This window comes from Muntiacus reevesi, chromosome 3 (genome assembly GCF_963930625.1).
Source record: "Muntiacus reevesi chromosome 3, mMunRee1.1, whole genome shotgun sequence".
In the NCBI taxonomy this organism is placed as follows: Eukaryota; Metazoa; Chordata; class Mammalia; order Artiodactyla; family Cervidae; genus Muntiacus; species Muntiacus reevesi.
This window is the reverse complement of record NC_089251.1, coordinates 240185003-240206723: the sequence shown is the minus strand read 5'-3', so window position 1 is coordinate 240206723 and position 21721 is coordinate 240185003. Positions and strand designations below refer to the sequence as shown.

General features: G+C 35.1%; 1 protein-coding gene across 6 annotated transcripts in view; it reads left to right on the top strand.

The window, feature by feature from the left end:
• Positions 1-21721, top strand: part of SCN1A (sodium voltage-gated channel alpha subunit 1) — an 89556-nt gene that overhangs the window by 49856 nt on the left and 17979 nt on the right. For all 6 annotated transcript variants that reach the window (XM_065931681.1, XM_065931680.1, XM_065931678.1 and 3 more), the window contains exons 17-20: positions 14033-14153; positions 14896-15050; positions 16769-16942; positions 20479-20601. In XM_065931681.1, coding sequence (XP_065787753.1) covers positions 14033-14153; positions 14896-15050; positions 16769-16942; positions 20479-20601 — 573 coding nt within the window. The remainder of the gene's footprint in view (positions 1-14032; positions 14154-14895; positions 15051-16768; positions 16943-20478; positions 20602-21721) is intronic.

Here is a 21721-nt window from a genome sequence, read left to right as displayed (position 1 = left end):
AATTCAGATCATGTTAATAACATGTCATTTGTTGTCTGCTCACCATAGACAAAACACTGTTTTTAGGGTTTTACACATAGCATTATCTCATTCAGTCTTCACACCATGAGATAGATACTATTATTCTAATCTTACAAATAAGAAAATTGAACACAAAGAGTTTAAGTAACTTGCCAAGGTCATACAAGTAGTAAAGATTTATCCTGGCCTAGAATCCAGGAAGTGAGCTACAGTTTATATTTTGAACCATTACCTTAAATTTCCTTAGCAATGTCTAAAAGTATACTATCTCTGGTATCTCTTTGAATTGAATAATACTGTTTACTGACAAACTAATAAGCGTTCACTATAGAGTTGGTATTGAATCCCAAGCCCTTGTCACCTGGCACAGGTTAATGATATAGCCAGGAGAATCTGAATCTCCATCAGTCCTGGAGGGTCCTCTTCCTCCTTTGCTGGCCTATAATTTAGACTGATCTGCTTCTGCATACCACACTAATCTGTAGAGATCTGCTAAGTACAGAGCTCTTATTCACTCAAATTATGGGCACTCAAAGTTGTGCTTTAGGAATATACCTTTCTGCATTTAATCCCACCTAGAAGAATCCTCCAAATAATTAGGAAGCACTTCTGTGGTTGCATTGTTAATTTATGAAGTCTTTGAGAATAGGGAAAACACCAACCATGTATTATTCACCTTAAGTCTGCAGTGTATACAAAATGTTTACTAAATGAATGAGTAAATGAGTAGTGAACAGTTCATTGATCCCAATGAACAAGTAGATCCCACTTGTCCTCCCAGTGATAAATATTTACTTACTGTTTTGCTGATATTTCCTCATCTAATACTTTTATCTTTATTATGCATGATATAAGTTGAAGAACACATGATCATTTTCAATCTGTTACATACTGCTGAATATCAGCAAGTTAAATTTGTGCTACCATATAAAGGTCTACAGGGAATGCCTTATGTGGACAATAATCAGTTTTAAAATGTGTCTAAGAACAAGAATTAAGCTCATTTCATTTAACATAATATGCCCCTCATTTATCCTAGTCTCTAGAATACAGTAAGTGTCCAGTAAATGCATGTTAAATAAAGAAATAAGAATAGGAAGTCTTTGGTTAATCTTGAATCAAATGGATATATACCAAGACTTCTGCAAATATCCAAATTTATGAACACCATGATAACATAATTTTCCCCAATAGAAAAATAGCAGACAATATATCTGGAGATATTAAGAATCTATTGGAAGATAGGTATATATGCCTCCAGCTTTTTTGTGTAGACCATCTCTTTACCTCATGGTCTCTACAGCAGGGATTGCTTCCATCTTATTAGTTTGACATACATTAAAACAGAATTCAGAGTATGTGCTTTATGTTCAGTCGTTGAGTCATGCCCAGCTCCTTATGAGTGCATGGAAGGTAGCCATCCAGGCTCTTCTTGTCCATGAAATTTTTCAGGCAAGAATACCGGAGTGGGTTGCCATTTTCCTCCTCCTGGGCATCTTCCCACCCAGGGATTAAACCTGTCTCTTGCTTCTCCTGCTTTGGCAGGCAGGTTCTTTACCACTAACGCTACCTAGGAAGCCCAATTCAAAGTATATTAGATTGATGTTTCTTCACCTTCACTGGTACATAAGGCAAATGTTTGACTAACAGAAGATTTCACAATTAATAAGAAAATTTTATATGTATAGAATATGAGTAATCAACTGAAGCCAGTCATTACAACATAAATCTTGAAGAAATCATCTGAGTTTAGGGATGATAAGGAAATTAAAGAGTTAGTATTTGATTTTTACGTAGCTTCCCTATGGAAATTCTAAATCTCAGTATTGAATCTGTACCTTTGATACTGTTCCTTTGATGAAAGTGTTTAATAGAAGTCACTTTAATTTTTAATATGGTTAGTGTACACTAGAAATATTTACTAATGCACAGTGTACACAATTAAATACTAATACTGATATTTTTGATGTTGAGCATCTCAACTATATCTGATTTAAGATATATATCTTAAATATATATGTTAATATGAATACATATAATAACAGTAAAATTCTCACCTTTAAAATAGTATATGCCAGCTTTTAAAATATTTTTTCAAAAATAAAAAACACATGTATTATACACATATTCTGTATCCTTTTGACCCTTAAATTCCAGATTTATTTTTAAAATATTTTATCACATTATAAATTGAAATTCTATTACACCCTATAAATAAGCTCCCTGTAACAAACCAAGTCTAAAATAACAGTATAAACATCCTAAGATCAAGTCAGAGAACAATAACCAAAAGAACTGTGATCACTTACTCTAAGAAATATTGTGGAGAGTACTGTTTGCTTTGCTTTGTTTTGTTTCACCCTCAAGGTCAAAATCATTTGTTATAGTAGAAAATATTTTTTAAAAAGCAAGAAATGTTGCATAAATCCACTGAGGAGGAAAAATGCTCTTCCCATCAGGATTGTAGTTATTAAGTGGTTATTGAATGCCCTTGTATACAAGGCAAAGTGGATGCTTCAGATGCGATGTAGTTCTTTCATTCTCTCTGTTCACTTATTGTCATCCTGCCAAGCATATATGGACAGTAAGTCAGTATACAATTGAGCCATTGCGAGTTACATGTGAAAATATATTTTTAAATTAACTAGCCCAATTGGAAATGAGCAAATTAAAGGTCAATTAATGGCTTAATAAACATAAAACTCAATACTTAAAATAGTCTATTAATCCCAAAGGCCATGAGAACCAATTGCTTTATTATGTGAATGATGAATTTCAAAATAAAAGTGAACTTCAATGTAAGAACAAAAAAGGAAAATTTGTTTTATTGTTTTTAAATCAATACAAGTACTTATTTGAAAATTTTAAGTTTGTTGTTATCCAACTTATTTTGTAGTTTATCTGAATTTATATGTCATGTTTATCTGAATTAATATCTCAGGTCTAAAAATCTTTTCCTTCCCTTATGAGTAATAGTGTTTTTACTCCAACCAAATAAAGGATTCAGAACCACATTATCTTTGATTTCAACAATGATAAATATAAAAATACACTGAAAAAGTGTAGTGGTTGTGAGAGTTTTAATACTATTCTTTTGGTCTGTGATGAACCAAAGAAAAATAGGAATGTCGATCATTTGAATAATATAAATAGTAAAATGTTATAAATGTTATCTAGAAAAGCTATATGTACAGAGAATTCTTATTTTCAATAGCCCATGGTGTATTTGTATAAATTAATAATGTACTGGGTTTCAGTAAATTCAAACAAGCAAACATTGTAGGGTTATTATCCCCATAAGTTCAAGATAGAAGATGTCATTTAGGTTATTATCTGATCACAATGCAGTTAAAACTAGAAATTAATAATAACAGAAAAAATATAACCATTTGAGAATTTGAGTTTCCTTCCAAGCAAATATTGGGTTAAGTAGAAAATAAAATATATAAATAACTATTTAGAAACTAAGAACTTTTTCTCTCAAAAATCTATGAAATTGGACCAAGCACCCTCTGAATACCTGTTAACACAGATGACCAAGAAAGGATGGAAGAAAATGACATAGAACTTAATTTGAGAAATTAGAAATAGAACAACAAAACAAAGGGAACATAAATAAAGAGAAATTAATGTAGCAGATAATATTAGTGTAGTAGGTGGTTCTTAGGAAACAAATCAATAAAACATACAAACTTTAGTATTATCAGCAGGATCATAAGATGATACCAATGACTCAACAAGCTTGGGTTCAGTTTATTATGCTGTTATTTAATCTATATTTGTTTAATACATCTATTATTTTTTAATTTCAAATTTACCTACTAATGTTCTTTATTTGGCTCATCAGTCTAAACCCTTGATGCCTCCTCTGTGTTGTCTAGGCATGCTTCTCAGCTCAGTCTTTCTCCATCAGTTTTGTTTGTCTTTCTTTTCTTTTTCACACTAATTCTATTTATTTCCATTATGTACAAACTTAAAGAAAAAACACTAAAATTTCTCTTAGTAGCATAGTTTATCTAGAGTAGATGAGCTGGCCTGAGTCCACTGCCTGTGGTTTGTTTTTTCTAACATTCACATGTCACTTTATCTGATGTCAGTATGATTTAAAGTTGGGGCAAGTTTCCCTCACTAGTGTAAGAATCAGGGTCTATCCCAGGGGTCACCCAGGGTATGGCTTACCAGGCTTCTTTTGAAAATGTTTTGGGGACCTATTTAAACCATATATGAATACTAAATTAAAAAATCTAATTTGTAATCATGTCCCATTCCTGAAATGCTCCTTCTGGACCCCAAATATTAAACTGCTTCATTTTGAAAAATGATACATACTTACATTAAAATATCTCTTTGGGCCTCTTTTTCCAGCCTGGGCTCATTGTTTCAAGTTCTACATCATTGCTTATCATGAGCTACATCTGTAATTCATCATCTATGATTCTAATTTAGGTTTTTTCAGAAGACAAAGATTATAAAAAAACTTTATAAAGCAATCTGAATTTAGCATCATTCCAGAAATTTATATCCCATATACTACAATGGTGTGGTTAGTCATCCAAAGCTAGACATTGTATCTAGAGTGTGAAGTCAAGTGGATCTTAAGAAGCACTGTTGTTAATAAAACTAGTGGATGCGATGAAATTCCAGCAGAGCTATTCAGATCCCTAAAGGATGATGTCATCAAGATTTTGCATTCATTATGTCAGCAAATCTGGAAGACCCAGCAGTGGCCACAGGACTGGAAAAAGTCAATCACTCATCACCCATGCTAGTAAGGACATACTTAAAATCTTGCATGCTAGGTGTCGGCATTATGGGAACCAAGAACTTCCAGATGTCCAAGCTGGGTTTTAAAAAGGAAGAGGAACTAGAGATCAAATTGCCAGCATTTGCTAGATTATAGAGAAAGCAAGGGAATTTCAGAAAAAACATTTCTCTCTCTCTTTCGTCAACTATGCTGAAGCCTTTGACTGTGTGGATCATGACAAGCTGTGGAAAGCTCTTAGAGAGATGGGAATACCAGACCATCTTACTTGTCTCCCGAGAAACCTGTATTTGGGCCAAGAAGCAACAGTTAGAACCTCGTATAGAACACTGATTGGTTCACAACTGAGAAAGGTGTGTGACAGGGCTGCCTGCTGTTACCATTTGTTTAATTTATACGTTGGGCACATCATGAGAAATGCCAGGCTGGATGAGTAACAAGCTGGAATCAAGACAGACGGGAGAAACATCAACAACCTCAGATATGGGGCTGATACCACTCTAATGGCAGAAAGTGAAGAGGAACTAAAGAGACTCATGAGGAGTGTGAAGCAGGAGAGTGAAAAACTGGCTTAAGACTAAATATTAGAAAAACTAAGATCATGGGATCCACCCCCATTACTTCATGGCAAATAAAAGGGGAAAAGGTGGAATAGTAACAGTTTTCCTCTTTATTGGGTTCCAAAATCACTGTGTATGGTGACTGCAGCCATGAAATCAGAAGATGATTTCTTCTTGGCAGGAAAGTGATGACAAACCTAGATGTTGTGTTGAAAAGCAGAGACATTACTCTGCTGACAAAGATCCATATGGTTAGGGCTATGGTCTTCCCAGTGGTCATGTACGGTTGTGAGAGCTGGACCGTACAGAAGGCAGAATGCCAAAGAATTAATGCTTTCACACTGTGGTGCTGGAGAAGACTCCTGAATGTCCTGTGGACAGCAAGTTGGTCAAACCAGTCAATCTTAAGAGAAATCAACCCTAAATATTCACTCGGAAGACTGATGCTGAAGCTGAAACTCCAGTATTTTTGTCATCTGATGCAAACAGATGATGCATTGGAAAAGTCCCTAATGCAGGGAAGGATTGATGGCAGAAAGTGAAAAGGATATCAGAGGATGAGATGGCTGAATGGCATCACCAATGCAGTGAACATGGACTTGGGCAAACTCCAGGAGATGGTGAGGGACAGGGAGGCCTGACGTGCTGCAGTCCATGGGATCACAAAGAGTCGGACATGACTGGGCAACTGAACAACAGCATACCCTTTTTCAGTTCAGTCACTCAGTCGTGTCCAACTCTTTGCGACCCCATGAACTGCAGTATGCCAGGCCTCTCTGTCCACCACCAACTCCCGGAGTCCACCCAAACTCATGTCTATCGAGTCGGTGATGCCATCCAACCATCTCATCCTCTGTCGTCCCCTTCTCCTCCTGCCCTCAATCTCTCAGCATCAGGGTCTTTTCAAATGACTTAGCTCTTTGCATCAGGTAGCCAAAATATTGGAGTTTCAGCTTCAACATCAGTCCTTCCAATGAACACCCAGGACTGATCTCCTTTAGGATAGACTGGTTGGATCTCCTTGCAGTCCAAGGGACTCTCAAGAGTCTTTTCCAACACCACAGTTCAAAAGCATTGATTCTTTGGTGCTCAACTTCCTTTATAGTCCAACTCTCACATCCATACATGACCACTGGAAAAACCATAGCCTTGACTAGATGGACCTTTGTTGGCAAAGTAATGTCTCTGCTTTTGAATATGCTATTTAGGTTGGTCATAACTTTCCTTCCAAGGAGTAAGTGTCTTTTAATTTCATGACTGCAGTCACCATCTGCAGTGATTTTGGAACCCAGAAAAAAAAAGTCAGCCACTGTTTCCACTGTTTCCCCATCTATTTGCCATGAAGTGATGGGACCGGATGCCATGATCTTAGTATTCTGAATGTTGAGCTTTAAGCCAACTTTTTCACTCTCCTCTTTCACTTTCACCAAGAGGCTCTCTAGTTCTTCACTTTCTACCATAAGGGTGGTGTCATCTGCATATCTGAGGTTATGATATTTCTCCCAGCAATCTTGATTCCAGCTTGTGCTTCCTCCAGCCCAGTGCTTCTCATGATGTACCTTTTTAAAAATAACCTATTTACCCCTAATTTTACAACAAACTGTGTTTTAATTTGTTTTTTAATTGGAAGAAAATTGCTTTACAATGTTGTTGGTTTCTGCCATACAACAATGTGAATCAGCCATAATTATACATATATCCCTCCTTCTTGAACCTCCCACCACTCTAGGTCATCACAGAGCACCAGGTTGGGCTCCCTGTGTTACATAGCAACTTCAACAAGTTTTTCTTTATGTGTTTGTATACATTTGAGGGATGTGCCTTTATTAATTTTATGCAGTGATTTCAATTTAGTTTTTATGAATACAGTAACTTTGTTTTCAAACTCATTTTATCAAATTAAGCAAGAGTAAATTCCATAATTATAATACATTAATTTACAATAGTACAGATTGATTTGAAAACAGATTATTTTTGATAAGCATACAACTCACCAGGTGGAAGCAGAGATGTACTACAGTGTAGGCAACTGTAGAAAATAGCATATTACTGAGAAAATAGCATATTACTGGTATCGGTCACTGTGTTTTATGGCGAAAATGCCAAGCATTGTTAGTCGGGTAAGTCAATTAGCATGGAAGTGGGCTAGATAAAAAGCAGTCTGTGCCCAAAGAGTTGTGCAGATAAATGGTGAGGATAGGGTAATTATTATTCATCCAAAATGATGGGCAAAAACCACTATATTACTAAAATCCAGAGAACATTAAAGAAGCTCACCATGACTAAAGTACAGCTTCTGTGAAAGACAGATCTGGGAAATTTGGTTGGAAAGTCAAGCTGGAGACAGAAACTTCATTTGGTAGTAATATCTGAAGCAGAGGCACTCATTCGTTCACCAAATATTTATTGGGTAACTAGCATAATTCAGGCCTTTGTGGTTCACAGGGGTCTAATATTAGGCAAGGCTAGAATAAATGGTGAATTTATTATTTATAGCTGTCCAAAAAAGAAGTGACAAGTGTGAATAGAGCATTCCTAGGAATCAGGAAGATGAAACTGAGAGCAGAGGATTTCAAAGGTAAAATTAAATTTGACTTCACTGTCCATATTTGAAATAAATTAGAGTAAGCAAGATGATTTTGAGTCTAGGATGATTTTGAAATATGCTGAAAGATATTTCAAATAGAATCAGAAACTTAGTTTAAAAAGTACATTTAAGAGAGGGAAAAGAAGTCATGCCTTTAATTGGGATATGTTGAGTTTCAGTGACACTAGACATACTTCTGCTTTCCTGCCATAGTCCAAACAAACCATGCTTAATTGCTTATTGCTTAAATTGTGTTTGGAAATTAATTTATAAACATCTAAAGAATCACTTGTGTAAACCTGGGAACTTTCTAAGAGCACATCTTCCTTTGTAGTACTAATAATGGGCATTTAATAATCTTTTATATCCTTTAAAAATTTCTTCCAGATTGATTCCAAACTGTATGCATTAAAGGGGATATATACCTTGAAGTATAATAACTGGTAATATATTATAAAACTTGATCTTAAAACAAGAGTAGCTAATTTTTAAGAATAACCTTAAGAATGTTGTTGTTCAGTCACTCAGTTGTATCCAGCTTTTTGCAACCCCATGGAACTGCAGCATGCCAGGCTTCCCTGTTCCTCACTAACTCCCAGTTTACTCAAATTCATGTCCATTGAGTCAGTGATGCCATCCAACCAACTCATCCTCTGTGGCCCGCTTCTTCTCCAGCCCTCAATTATTCCCAGCATTAGAGTCTTTTCCAATGAATCGGCTTTTTGCATCAGGTGGCCAGAGTATTGAAGCTTCAGCTTCAGCATCAGTCCTTCAAATGAATATTCAGGGTTGATTTCTTTTTTCATCTATTTTTTTTTAAATTTTATTTTATTAGTTGGAGGCCAATTACTTCACAACTTTTCAGTGGGTTTTGTCATACATTGACACGAATCAGCCATAGAGTTACATGTATTCCCCATCCCGATCCCCCCTCCCACCTCCCTCTCCACCTGACTCCTCTGGGTCCTCCCAGTGCGACAGGCCTGAGCACTCGTCTCATGCATCTCACCTGGGCTAGTGATCTGTTTCACCATAGATAATATACATGCTGTTCTTTTGAAACATCCCACCCTCACCTTCTCCCACAGAGTTCAAAAGTCTGTTCTGTACTTCTGTGTCTCTTTTTCTGTTTTGCATATAGGGTTATCGTTACCATCTTTCTAAATTCCATATATATGTGTTAGTATGCTGTAATGTTCTTTATCTTTCTGGCTTACTTCACTCTGTATAATGGGCTCCAGTTTCGTCCATCTCATTAGAACTGATTCAAATGAATTCTTTTTAACGGCTGAGTAATACTCCATGGTGTATATGTACCACAGCTTCCTTATCCATTCATCTGCTGATGGGCATCTAGGTTGCTTCCATGTCCTGGCTATTATAAACAGTGCTGCGATGAACATTGGGGTGCACGTGTCTCTTTCAGATCTGGTTTCCTCAGTGTGTATGCCCAGAAGTGGTATTGCTGGGTCATATGGCAGTTCTATTTCCAGTTTTTAAAGAAATCTCCACACTGTTTTCCATAGTGGCTGTACTAGTTTGCATTCCCACCAACAGTGTAAGAGGGTTCCCTTTTCTCCACACCCTGTCCAGCATTGGTTGTAGACTTTTGGATAGCAGCCATCTGACTGGCGTGTAATGGTACCTCATTGAGGTTTTGATTTGCATTTCTCAAATAATGAGTGATGTTGAGCATCTTTTCATGTGTTTGTTAGCCATCTGTATGTCTTCTTTGGAGAAATGTCTGCTTAGTTCTTTGGCCAATTTTTTGATTGGGTCATTTATTTTTCTGGACTTGAGCTGCAGGAGTTGCTTGTATATTTTTGAGATTAATCCTTTGTCTGTTGCTTCGTTTGCTATTATTTTCTCCCAATCTGAGGGCTGTATTTTCACCTTAGTTATAGTTTCCTTTGTTGTGCAAAAGCTTTTAAGTTTCATTAGGTCCCATTTGTTTATTTTTGCTTTTATTTCCAATATTCTGGGAGGTGGGTCATAGAGGATCCTGCTGTGATTCATGTTGGAGAGTGTTTTGCCTATGTTCTCCTCTAGGAGTTTTATAGTTTCTGGCCTTACATTTAGATCTTTAATCCATTTTGAGTTTATTTTTGTGTATGGTGTTAGAAAGTGTTCTAGTTTCATTCTTTTACAAGTGGTTGACCAGTTTTCCCAGCACCACTTGTTAAAGAGATTGCTTTTTTCGATTGTATATCCTTGCCTCCTTTGTCGAAGATAAAGTGTCCATAGGTTCGTGGATTTATCTCTGGGCTTTCTATTCTGTTCCATTGATCTATATTTCTGTCTTTGTGCAAGTACCATACTGTCTTGATGACTGTGGCTTTGTAGTAGAGTCTGAAGTCAGGCAGGTTGATTCCTCCAGTTCCATTCTTCTTTCTCAAGATTGCTTTGGCTATTTGAGGTTTTTTGTATTTCCATACAAATTGTGAAATTATTTGTTCTAGTTCTGTGAAAAATACCGTTGGTAGCTTGATAGGGATTGCATTGAATCTATAGATTGCTTTGGGTAGTATAGCCATTTTCACAATATTGATTCTTCCAATCCATGATCACGGTATGTTTCTCCATCTGTTTGTGTCCTCTTTGATTTCTTTCATCAGTGTTTTATAGTTTTCTATGTATAGGTCTTTTGTTTCTTTAGGTAGATATACTCCTAAGTATTTTATTCTTTTTGTTGCAATGCTGAATGGTATTGTTTCCTTAATTTCTCTTTCTGTTTTCTCATTGTTAGTGTATAGGAATGCAAGGGATTTGTGTGTTAATTTTATATCCTGCAACTTTACTATATTCATTGATTAGCTCTAGTAATTTTCTGGTAGAGTCTTTAGGGTTTTCTATGTAGAGGATCATGTCATCTGCAAACAGCGAGAGTTTCACTTCTTCTTTTCCTATCTAGATTCCTTTTATTTCTTTTTCTGCTCTGATTGCTGTGGCCAAATCAGGGTTGATTTATTTTAGGATTAACTGGTTTGATCTCCTTGCTGTCCAAAGGACTCTCATGAGTCTTCTCCAACAGCACAGTTCAAAAGCATCAATCTTTCAGTGCTCAGCCTTCTTTATGGTTTAGCTCTCACCTTTGTACATGACTACTGGAAAACCATAGCTTTGACTAGACAGACATTTGTCTGCAAAGTGATGTCTCTGCTTTTTAATACACTTCCTAGGTTTGTTATAGCTTTCCTTCCAAGGAGCAAGTGTCTTTTAATTTCATGACTGCAGTCACTGTCTGCAGTGATTTTTGGAGCTCAAAAAAATAAAGTCTGTCACAGTTTCCATTGTTTCCCCATCTATTTGCCATAAATTGATGGGGGACCAGATGCCATGATCTTAGTTTTCTGAATGCTGAATTTTAAGCCAACTTTTTCACTCTTCTCTTTTATCTTCATCAAGAGGCTCTTTAGTTCCTCTTTGCTTTTTGCCATAAGTGTGGTGTCATCTGCATATCTGAGATTATTGATACTTCTCCTAGCAGCCTTGATTCCAGCTTGTGCTTCATTCAGCCCAGCATTTTGCATGATATATTCTGCAGAGAAGTTAAATAAGCATGGTGACAGTATTCAGCCTTGATATACTCCTTTTCTAATTTGGAACTAGTCCATTGTTCCACATCCTGTTCTCAGTGTTGCTTCTTGACCTGCATACAGATTTCTCAGGAGGAAGGTAAGGTGGTCTGGTAATCCATCTCTCTCTGAATTTTCCACAGTTTGTTGTGATTCACACAGTTAAAGGCTTTAGCATAGTCAATGAAGCAGATGTTTTTCTGGAATTCCCTTGTTTTTCTATGATCCAACAAATGTTGGCAATTTCATCTCTGGTTCCTCTGCTTTTCCTAATTTCAGCTTGTACATCTGAAAGTTTTTGGTTCATATACTGTTGAAGCCTAGCTTGAAGAATTTTGAGCATTACTTTGCTAGCATGTGAGGTGAGCACAATTGTATGGTAGTTTAAACACTCTTTGGTATTGCTCTTCTTTGGGATTGGAATGAAAACTGAACTTTTCCAGCCCTGTGGCCACTACTGAGTTTTCCATATTTGCTGGCATATTGACTGTAGCACTTTCATAGCATCATCTTTTAGATTTTGAAATAGTTCAGCTGGAATTTCATCATCTCCACTAGCTTTATTTATCATGATGCTTCCTCAGGCCCACTTGACTTCATACTCCAGGATGTCTGGCTCTAGGTGAGTGATCATATGATTGTGGTTATCTGGGTCCTTAAGACCTTTTTTTGTACAGTTCTTCTGTGTCTTCTTGCCACCTCTTCTTAATATCTTCTGCTTCTGTTATGTCCATACCATTCTGTCCTTTATTTTGCCCATCTTAAGAATAAAGATGGATATACCGGCAACAGCTCTCATCTGAAGAAAGTCTGACCCAGTAAGACCTGGAATAACTATACACTAAGGAAAAAAGTATCAGTTTATTTTATCATCATCTAGGCAAGACATAGCATATTAAACGGCAGAGACGTCACTTTGCCAACAAAGGTCTATATAGTCAAAGCTATGGTTTTTCTAGTAGTCATTCTAGTATGAATGTGAGAGTTGGACCATAAAGAAGTCTAAGCTCTGAAGAATTGATGCTTTTTTAATTTGGTGCTGAAGAAGACTCTTTGAGAGTCCCTTGAACTGCAAGGAGATCAAACCAGTCAATCCTAAACGAAATCAACCCTGAATATTCTTTGGTAAGACTGATGCTGAAGCTGAAGCTCCAATACTTTGGGCACCTGATGCTAAGAACTGACTCATTGGAAAAGACCCTGACGCTGGGAAAGATTGAGGGCAGGAGGAGAAGGGGACGACAGAGAATGAGATGGTTGGCTAGCATCACCAGCTCGATGGACATGAGTTGGTGCAAGCTCCGGGAGTTGGTGATAGACAGGGAAGCCTAGCGTGCTGCAGTCCATAGGACTGCAGAGTCAGACACAACTCAGCAACTGAGCAACAACACAGGCAAGACACAATAAGAAGGATATTTAGTGTGGCAATCAACAGACAAAAACAAATTTTATATCATTTTAGGTTCATGTCTTTTCATCTTAGTAATCACAGTTGCTAATTGAAAAACTGAAGTCTGGGTGACCAATAGTGATATTTAGTAATGGATACAAAGTTTGATATAGAGTCTGATATTTGGCACTATGTGTGAAGGACTATGATAAGCAAGAGCAGGATTTGCCTCAAAATTTTAGAGACTTTTCAAGTAGTTCTTTTAAAAAATTTCTCTGAGTTAAAGTAATATTATACCAAAATGTTTTATTATTGCTTGTGCTTAAGTTACTATTATGCCATTTGCTTTCTAACAAGTGTATAATTCATTTGGAAGAATTATTGTAAACAAAGATTAAACAGGAACTGATGTCTACAACTACCCAAAGGTTAGTTTTTTGCATCTGATGAAATCATTTCCATGAAGATACTGAATATTTATATCATTGTAAAATTCCATTATTGGTTTACATTATGGATAGATGCTTTTGTTTTTGTGTCACTTCAAGATTGAACTGTAGATTCTCTTCATCTGTTAGACTCACCTTGGGGTTTTTCCTATGGGTTATTTTCACTTTTAAATGGAGAGAATTATAAGCATGTGAATACACTGTTTCTCTTATTTCAGAAACAGTGTGGTTGCACAGAAGACAGAGCGTGGGCACTGGGCTCAGGAATAATTCAAATCTTGGTTTTCTCATTTACTGGTTATATGACATTAGACAAGTTACTTAACCTGTCTAAGCCTTAATTTTATCATCTCTAAAATGATAGCAATTATACTAACTCCTCCTCCCTCAACCTTCCTTTTGGGTCTCTTCTAATTCATAAGACAGTGGTTTGCTTAGTATATATTTTTAGTAGCTATTTGTAACTTCAAAATATAGCAGTCTGGTTTCATACACTGCAAATTATGGTGAATGAGTTACTATAGATTATTTTCTTATTTCCTCCTCTTATTCAATCCCTCTTTGGCTCTAATCTTAAAAATCTCTTTTTTTCAAGGAGAATCCAAAATCAGTTCATAGTTTTCTTGCTAGACAATTTCTTAGTGACCAAGTTAAAGTGATTTACTTTTTATGTCCATCTCACGGTCAGAAGCTTAATGAGAGCAGTAGTTCATCTGAAGGCAGTACTGTAGACATTGGAGCACCTGCCGAGGAGCAGCCCGTGGTAGAACCCGAGGAAACCCTCGAACCCGAAGCCTGCTTCACCGAAGGTAAAAAAATGACCTTCGTGTTAATCTTACATTTATAGAGTGCAGTTGTTGTTGTTTTTTCTTCCTTTTTTAAAGCTGTTGATCATCCAACATGGACAACTCAGAATAGAGTAGTACATTGTAGTCAATCTGTTTTAATTACTTCTCATAAGCTAACATATGTAAAATCTCTCATTGTATTTTGGTTATCCTTGCCATGTGTAAGGAACCATGAACATGGAGAAAAGATCATTTAATGTAGTCAGAATGAATGACTAATTTATAATTTTTCAGATAGAATGGTGATTTTGCAAGAAGTCAGCATCTTAAACATTAGTCAAAATTCTCATACACAACATTTGCTTTAAAAATAATTTTTATATTATTATCAAGTGAATTGCAAGCACTTTTTTTTTTCATGAAAACATCACTTTCCAATACTTGGGTGGAACAGGAAATAAGCACTGCCCCATTCCTGATGCCTGCACAGTACCTAGTTGAGCCTGGCGCAGAATGGACAAAAATCCATACTTATTGCTTTTTTTCTCCATGATTAGTATTTCCCATGGAAATAAGGAACTGAATAGTTTTCACAACTTCACATCACTTTTGCATGTGTTCCTACTACCCTAGGCTTACAGAGTTAGCCCAGCAAGATGGAGATGGCAATAGTCCTGAGAAAATGAATCCAGAACACGCCAGAGGGTATCATTTAGGCAGAAGAAGTTATTTATCTGCTCCTGTTTGAACATTTCATTTGCAGGCTGTGTACAAAGATTCAAATGTTGTCAAATCAGTGTGGAAGAAGGGAGAGGAAAACAATGGTGGAATCTGAGAAGAACATGTTTCCGAATAGTTGAACATAACTGGTTTGAGACCTTCATTGTTTTCATGATTCTCCTTAGTAGTGGTGCACTGGTGAGTGAGTATTAAGCAAAAGTGCCGTAATACTAAGTTTTAGAATCACCTAATACTGATGACTTAGTAATCCTTTCTGTTGCATTCTTTTACTATCCAATGCATTATTTTTCCTGAACCCTCACTGTATAGCTATTTCCATTTCCATGGAATCAGCTGTTAATCTCTGTTTGATAACCCCAGAACTGTTATCTCCATTTATGTCTTCTTCCTTCAACATGCATACATCACTATATCCATTCACCCACCCATGCATCCACTCGTATCTTTCCACCTATCTTCAAGGCATTTTTAGTAACACCACTTCATATCTTCCAGACTATAGACAATGTACAAACACGCAGTTCTGCATTTACTTTTATTATGTATTCACACATTTCTAATTAACTAGTTCTTAATTTTCATTTATTATTAAGTAATCCAGAAAATCTGTCCCTCTAATTTATTCATGATAACCAAAGGACATGAGTATTTAATTACTCATATTTTAACAACAAAGTAAGCATGATAATACAGAGCAGTTAAAGAAAGTCCTGTGGTTTGGGTATATATATTAATATAATTTCTATGTTCTGATTAATTTTATTTATGAATTATATTATTATTATCTCTTTATGGACAGTTGATAAGTCCTTAGGGACCACTTCTCTGTCCCTTTTGAAATGCATCCAGTGTTCTCTTGTTACTCCAAAACCAGCGAATATTGGTAACAATAAATACTGGGCAGTGTGCCTAAATAATCATTTAAGGATTGGCTTCTCTCTAGATAAAGGTGTTCGTTTCATCAGAATCAATTTCTATTTATATAAAAATCATTTACAAAAATGTAAAGTATAGCACATAGATAGCATTTTAGGAAAATGCTGACACAAATAGACTACTTAAGCCATAAAATAGATGTAGACAGACAGACAGACAGAGATGGAAAGATGATACAGTACTTAACTGAAACACAATAACTTAGGTTTATTTAACTTAAAAATGTATAATTCTAACACAGGCCTATATTGTCTGCATATTTCTCTGATGAAATAAATTTTATCTACATGCTACTTTAGATAACAAATAGTTTTTTTAACCATTTAAATGAATATAGACTTAGATATAAAGTGTCATTGAGGTTCATATTAGAGGAAGAATACATATTATAGTCTAAATGAGAAGGAATTTCATCTTTGTTACACCATATCTTTGCTGATAAACATAAACTGTTAACAAAATGAAGGGGACAAATGAACTCAACTGTAGAGTAAAATTAGGTGATGTATTGATCAATTATGATTTCTGCTTTATGAAAAATATAAGCCTTTTTATTTCTTCAACCTCCTTTCTGTGGAAAAAATAAAGAGGCCAACAGGAGGAGGCAAAAGATATGAAACAAAGAGAATAAAAAACTTCAAGTTGGGATACCAGCATCAAGACGTGACATCAAGAACTATTTCCTGAACAAGTCACTTTAATTCCTTAGAGTTATACCTTTATTTCTTCCTTTTAGTTAGATCAACAGAGAGCATAACTTTTCTCCTGATTCATTAAAAGATCTTTGAAAGAAAGAAAAAAAAAAATCAAGAACTACTTTTTATCTACCCTCATATTCCAATGAAATGTCATTTTATGTATGTGAAAATCAGGAAAAAATATGTAACCAGGGAAAACAACCTATAATAGCTGTAGTATAAAAGTTTCAGAAAACTAAAATGCATAACTTTTCTTTATAGGCATTTGAGGATATATATATTGACCAGCGAAAGACGATCAAAACAATGTTGGAATATGCTGACAAGGTTTTCACTTACATTTTCATTCTGGAAATGCTTCTGAAATGGGTGGCATATGGCTATCAAACATATTTCACCAATGCCTGGTGTTGGCTAGACTTCTTAATTGTTGATGTAAGTATCCTCCATATTTTTGTCTTTCATTCAAGGTAATTTGTCTTATCTTTAAACTAACTCCAAAATAGTGAATGTTATGTTGACAGGATATGCTACTTAGTAGACACTAAACTAATTCACTGAATAATAGTGTATTTTTTGTAATAAATAAGCTAAGTTAGTACTGATTTAGCATTGGGAAGATGGGATTTGTGGTGGTTTTCTAAGATAAAAATTTTGGGGAAAATATCAGAAGTATGTAGAGAGAATGGTGAAATAGGATATGATGTTTAAGTTACTTTTATTAATATTATGATTCAAACAGAGTTGAGTTGGAATCCCAGCCCCACCAATAATTTTATGTGCCACTAAGTTACTTGGCTCTTGACACTACAAAATGATCATATTAGTACATAAGAGTTAGAGGCACTCGGTAAACAAATAAACCAGTGACGATGGTGGAAGCTACCATCAATTTTTTTTAATTCTTTTTGATTTTCTTAAAGGATATTTTTAAAGAGTATATTGTATAGCTTGTAACTAAATTATAGAAAGTAAGATGTATGGGAAATAGTGAAAAAACTACTTCATGCAGTGATGGGAGTTACTCTAGAACATAACTAGATTTACGGCAAGCCCATAATATACCAACAGCCCTTCACAGAGTTGGTGTATTCAACAATTAATACTTCATCAGCCCAAAGCAAGTAGCTGTCTTTGAGATTTGTTAAAGGCAAACATCATGCTTTATGTTTGGCATATTTTCAGCTTTAAAAATGTATTTTCAAAACACCACAGACTTCATAGGCATTTTATTCTCCTAAAATGATGATCCAGCAGAACTCTCAATTTTCTTATGGAAAGTATTTGTAGAACTGAGTCATGCAGTATCTCTTTAATTCTGTTGAACAAAGGCAAATCCAGAGCTATTTGGGAAGCTTAACGTTACTATGAAATGAGTAAATTAGAAAAAAAAATAATAAAACAACCTCAAAAGAGTGATAAGTGGCTCATATCCTACATACATAAATAGCTCATACAACTCAACATCAAAAAGCAAACATCCCAATTAGAAAATGGGCAGAAGAACTGAGTAGACATTTATCCAAAGAGGAAATCCATATGGCCATTAGAAACATGGAAAGATGCTCAGTATCACTAATCATCAGGGAAATGAAGATCAAAACCACAAAGAGATATGACCTCACACCTGTCAGAGAGGCTATCATCAAAAGGGCCACAAATGAAAAATGTGGAGAAAGGGGAACAGTTGTACACTGTTGGTGGGAATGTAAATTGGTGCAGTCACTGTAGAAAAGAGTATGGAGGTTCTGCAAAAAACTAAAAACAGAACTACCATATGACCCAGCAGTTCCACTCCTGGGTATATATCTGGAGAAAATGAAAACATTAATTTAAAAAGGTACATGCACCCCAATGTTCATAGCAGTATTATTTATAATCACCAAGATGTGGAGGCAGCTTAAGTATCCATCAAGAGATGAATTGATAAAGAAGATTTAGAATACTGCTAAATAGAATACTACTCAGCCATAAAAAAGAATGAGATTTTAGCTATATGTAACAACATGAATAGACCTAGAAGTTGTTATGCTTAGTGAAATAAGTTTGACAAGTGCTGTATGTTATCACTTAAATGAGAAACCTACAAAATAAAGCAAACTAGTGAATATAACAAAATGGATCTCACAGATATAGAGAACAAATTAGTGGTTACCAGTGAGGAGAGGGAATGGGGGAGGGGCAAGATGGGGTAGAGGATTAAGAGGTACAACTACTATGTATAAAATAAGTAAGTCACAAGGATATATTGCATAGCACAGGGAATATAGCCTATACTTTATAATAACTTTAAATGGAATATAATCTATAAAAATTTTGAATTACTATGTTGTAAACTTGAAACTAATAGAGTACTGAAATCAACTATGCTTCAATTAAAAAAAAGAAACCTCAAATGAATAATTGCTTCAGCATTTCACAAAGAGAAAAATGTTTCTGCTATTGATATTTCAAACACTAGAAGTTATTTCATATTTCAACTCCTCAAAAACTTTCAAAGTAGGCTTTAAATCTAAATGTAATTTAAACTTTTAGAAAATTTCTAAGCTTTACTTTTCTTTATTATACTTATTACATGTCTGAACTTTTTAGTGGAAGAATAATGATTTTGTTATTGTAAGTTGGTTTTTAATAGCTATTTCCAAAAGTTTAGGAAAATAATTCTATAGAGAATTTTGTAGTTTTGCAACAATAATACTTTCATTTTTCAAGGTTCTATTGTAATTATTTCTTAAAGATAAGTGTATCGATCTAAAAAAAAGACAAAAGGAATTATACCACATCTCAAAGTAAAAAGTGCCAACTTAATACACTAAAATATAGAAAATTTTGCAAAAATAGTGTTTAGTTTATTTGGAACTATCCAGTATTCTATTCTCAAACCAAAGAAATTCTATTTGGATACAGAGTTTTGGTCTTTATTTAAAGAATTAGACACCTAAAATTTTATTTCTTAGTTATTGCATATTTCATGCAAATTAGTTAGTTTATTTAATAAATATTGACTGGCCATTTTGGGTCAAGTACCATAGCAGGAGGCTCTAAATTAGTATTAAAAATTTGAGTAAATTTCATGATGGAATTACTTTTAAGTTACATTATTTATATAGAAATAAACTTTAGGCAAGTGAAAACACAAAGTATTAGCAAGACACCAAAAAAATCACTGCCAAAAAATCAACCTCAAAACTAATGTGACTTAGTGCATTAATTTCTGAGAGTATCAATTGTCATTAATTGAAAATACCAACCAACACAGGATATAGATTGCTTGCCTTTTCTGATACAATTGCAGTTTTTATATTTTATTACTGTTGCTGCTGCTGTTGCTAAGTCGCTTCAGGTCATTGGCAAATCTCTAACTTCAGCAGCAACTTAATAAAGGAAGGATGATCAATGACATTTTCTTGTACCTGGCTTTTTTTCTTTTGAAAATCAGTTTTTACTTCGGTTTTCTAACTACTTGAGGGATTAATAAATCACATGACATTTACTGTTTTTTATTCAACTAGCTTTAGATAACATCATGAAAGCTACTTTCTTTGTATTAAACTAAAAATATTTCCTTAAAATTTTAAGTGGTTTACTAAAAACATGTAAGTATTTATCTTATGAATAATTATAAATAAAAACTGTTAATTGTTACAACATTGCAATTCAACTATGTGTGGAAGTGTTAGTCACTCACTCTTGTCCGACTCTTTGCAACGCCATGGACTGTAGCCTGCCAGGCTCCTTTGTCCACGGATTCTCCAGGCAGTACTGGAGTGGGTTAGCCATTCCATTCTCCAGGGGATCTTCCCAACCCAGAGATAGACCCAGGTCTCCTTCATTGCAGGTAGATTCTTTGCCATCTGAGCCACCATACTTCAATAAAATAAAATTATAATAAATTATAATTGTGCTACAGAATACTACAAATTGAATGGCAATAATTATATTTTTATTTATTTATTTTTGTATGCTTTCAGGTTTCATTGGTCAGTTTAACAGCAAATGCCTTGGGTTACTCAGAACTTGGTGCCATCAAATCTCTCAGGACACTAAGAGCTCTGAGACCTCTAAGAGCCTTATCACGATTTGAAGGGATGAGGGTAAGAACCGTGAAAGAACATGAAGCATTGTATATAGCCAAAATTAAACTAAATTTTAAAAAAGGAAAACTCATGCATGCAAAAGGAATGGCAACTCCTTGCAAAATTGCTACTTTATCTTTTTATCTGTTGCATATTTACTTCTAGGTGATATGCAAGAGAACTTAGGCCTCCTTTGAAATGATATAATATCATTTATCTGCTGTGCTCATTAAAATGACTTTATTTCTTAATCCATTTTGGGAGTTTCCTTGCAAACCTGTACACAAAAAAGCAGATGCAATATTAAAGTACTTTGTGTAATGATGATGATGATAATAACTAACTAAAATAAATCCTACATCATGTGGTTCTCATTTGTGATGGTCTAAACTGTGTTCAATGAGTTTTACTGAAAACAATATGAATCATGCCTAAATATAAAAGAAAAAAATTTAAGTTGTCAAAATTTTGTCTGTACAATGCCAAAGTTAGCCTTATTTAAATGTTCAAGGGTAGATATTAAAAGTTAACTAAATTTCAGAGTTTTAAAAGTTATATTAATATAACCTCAACCTGTAACTGTATTAATTTTAATTTATATAAACAGTAATATTGACTTTATATGTAAGTGCTAAGTTGCTTTAGTCATGTCCAATTCTATGTGACCCTATGGACTGCAGCCTGCTAGGCTCTTCTGCCCATGGGATTTTCCAGGCAAGAATACAGGAGTGGGTTGCCATTCCCTTCTCCAGGGGATCTTCTGAACCCAGGGATAGAACCCAGGTCTGCATTGCAGGTAGACTCTTTGCCATCTAAGCCACCAGTCTTAGGAGATCCTCACATTTTTACTAAAATGTTACTGAAATTCTCTTTAGGATATGTGAAAATAAAGTTTATTTTAATAGAGAAAATATCATTTTTATATATTCTACTTGAAAGGATTTTTTTTAATGTTTTTTAAAACATTTGATTAGAAGTCACATTTGAACAGGGGCTTCCCAGGTGGTGCTACTGGAAAAGAACTCACCTGCCAATGCAGGAGACTTAAGACCTGGGTTTGATCCCTGGGTTGGGAAGATCCCCTGAAGAAGGGAGTGGCAACCCATCCACTATTCTTGCCTGGAGAATCCCCATGGAC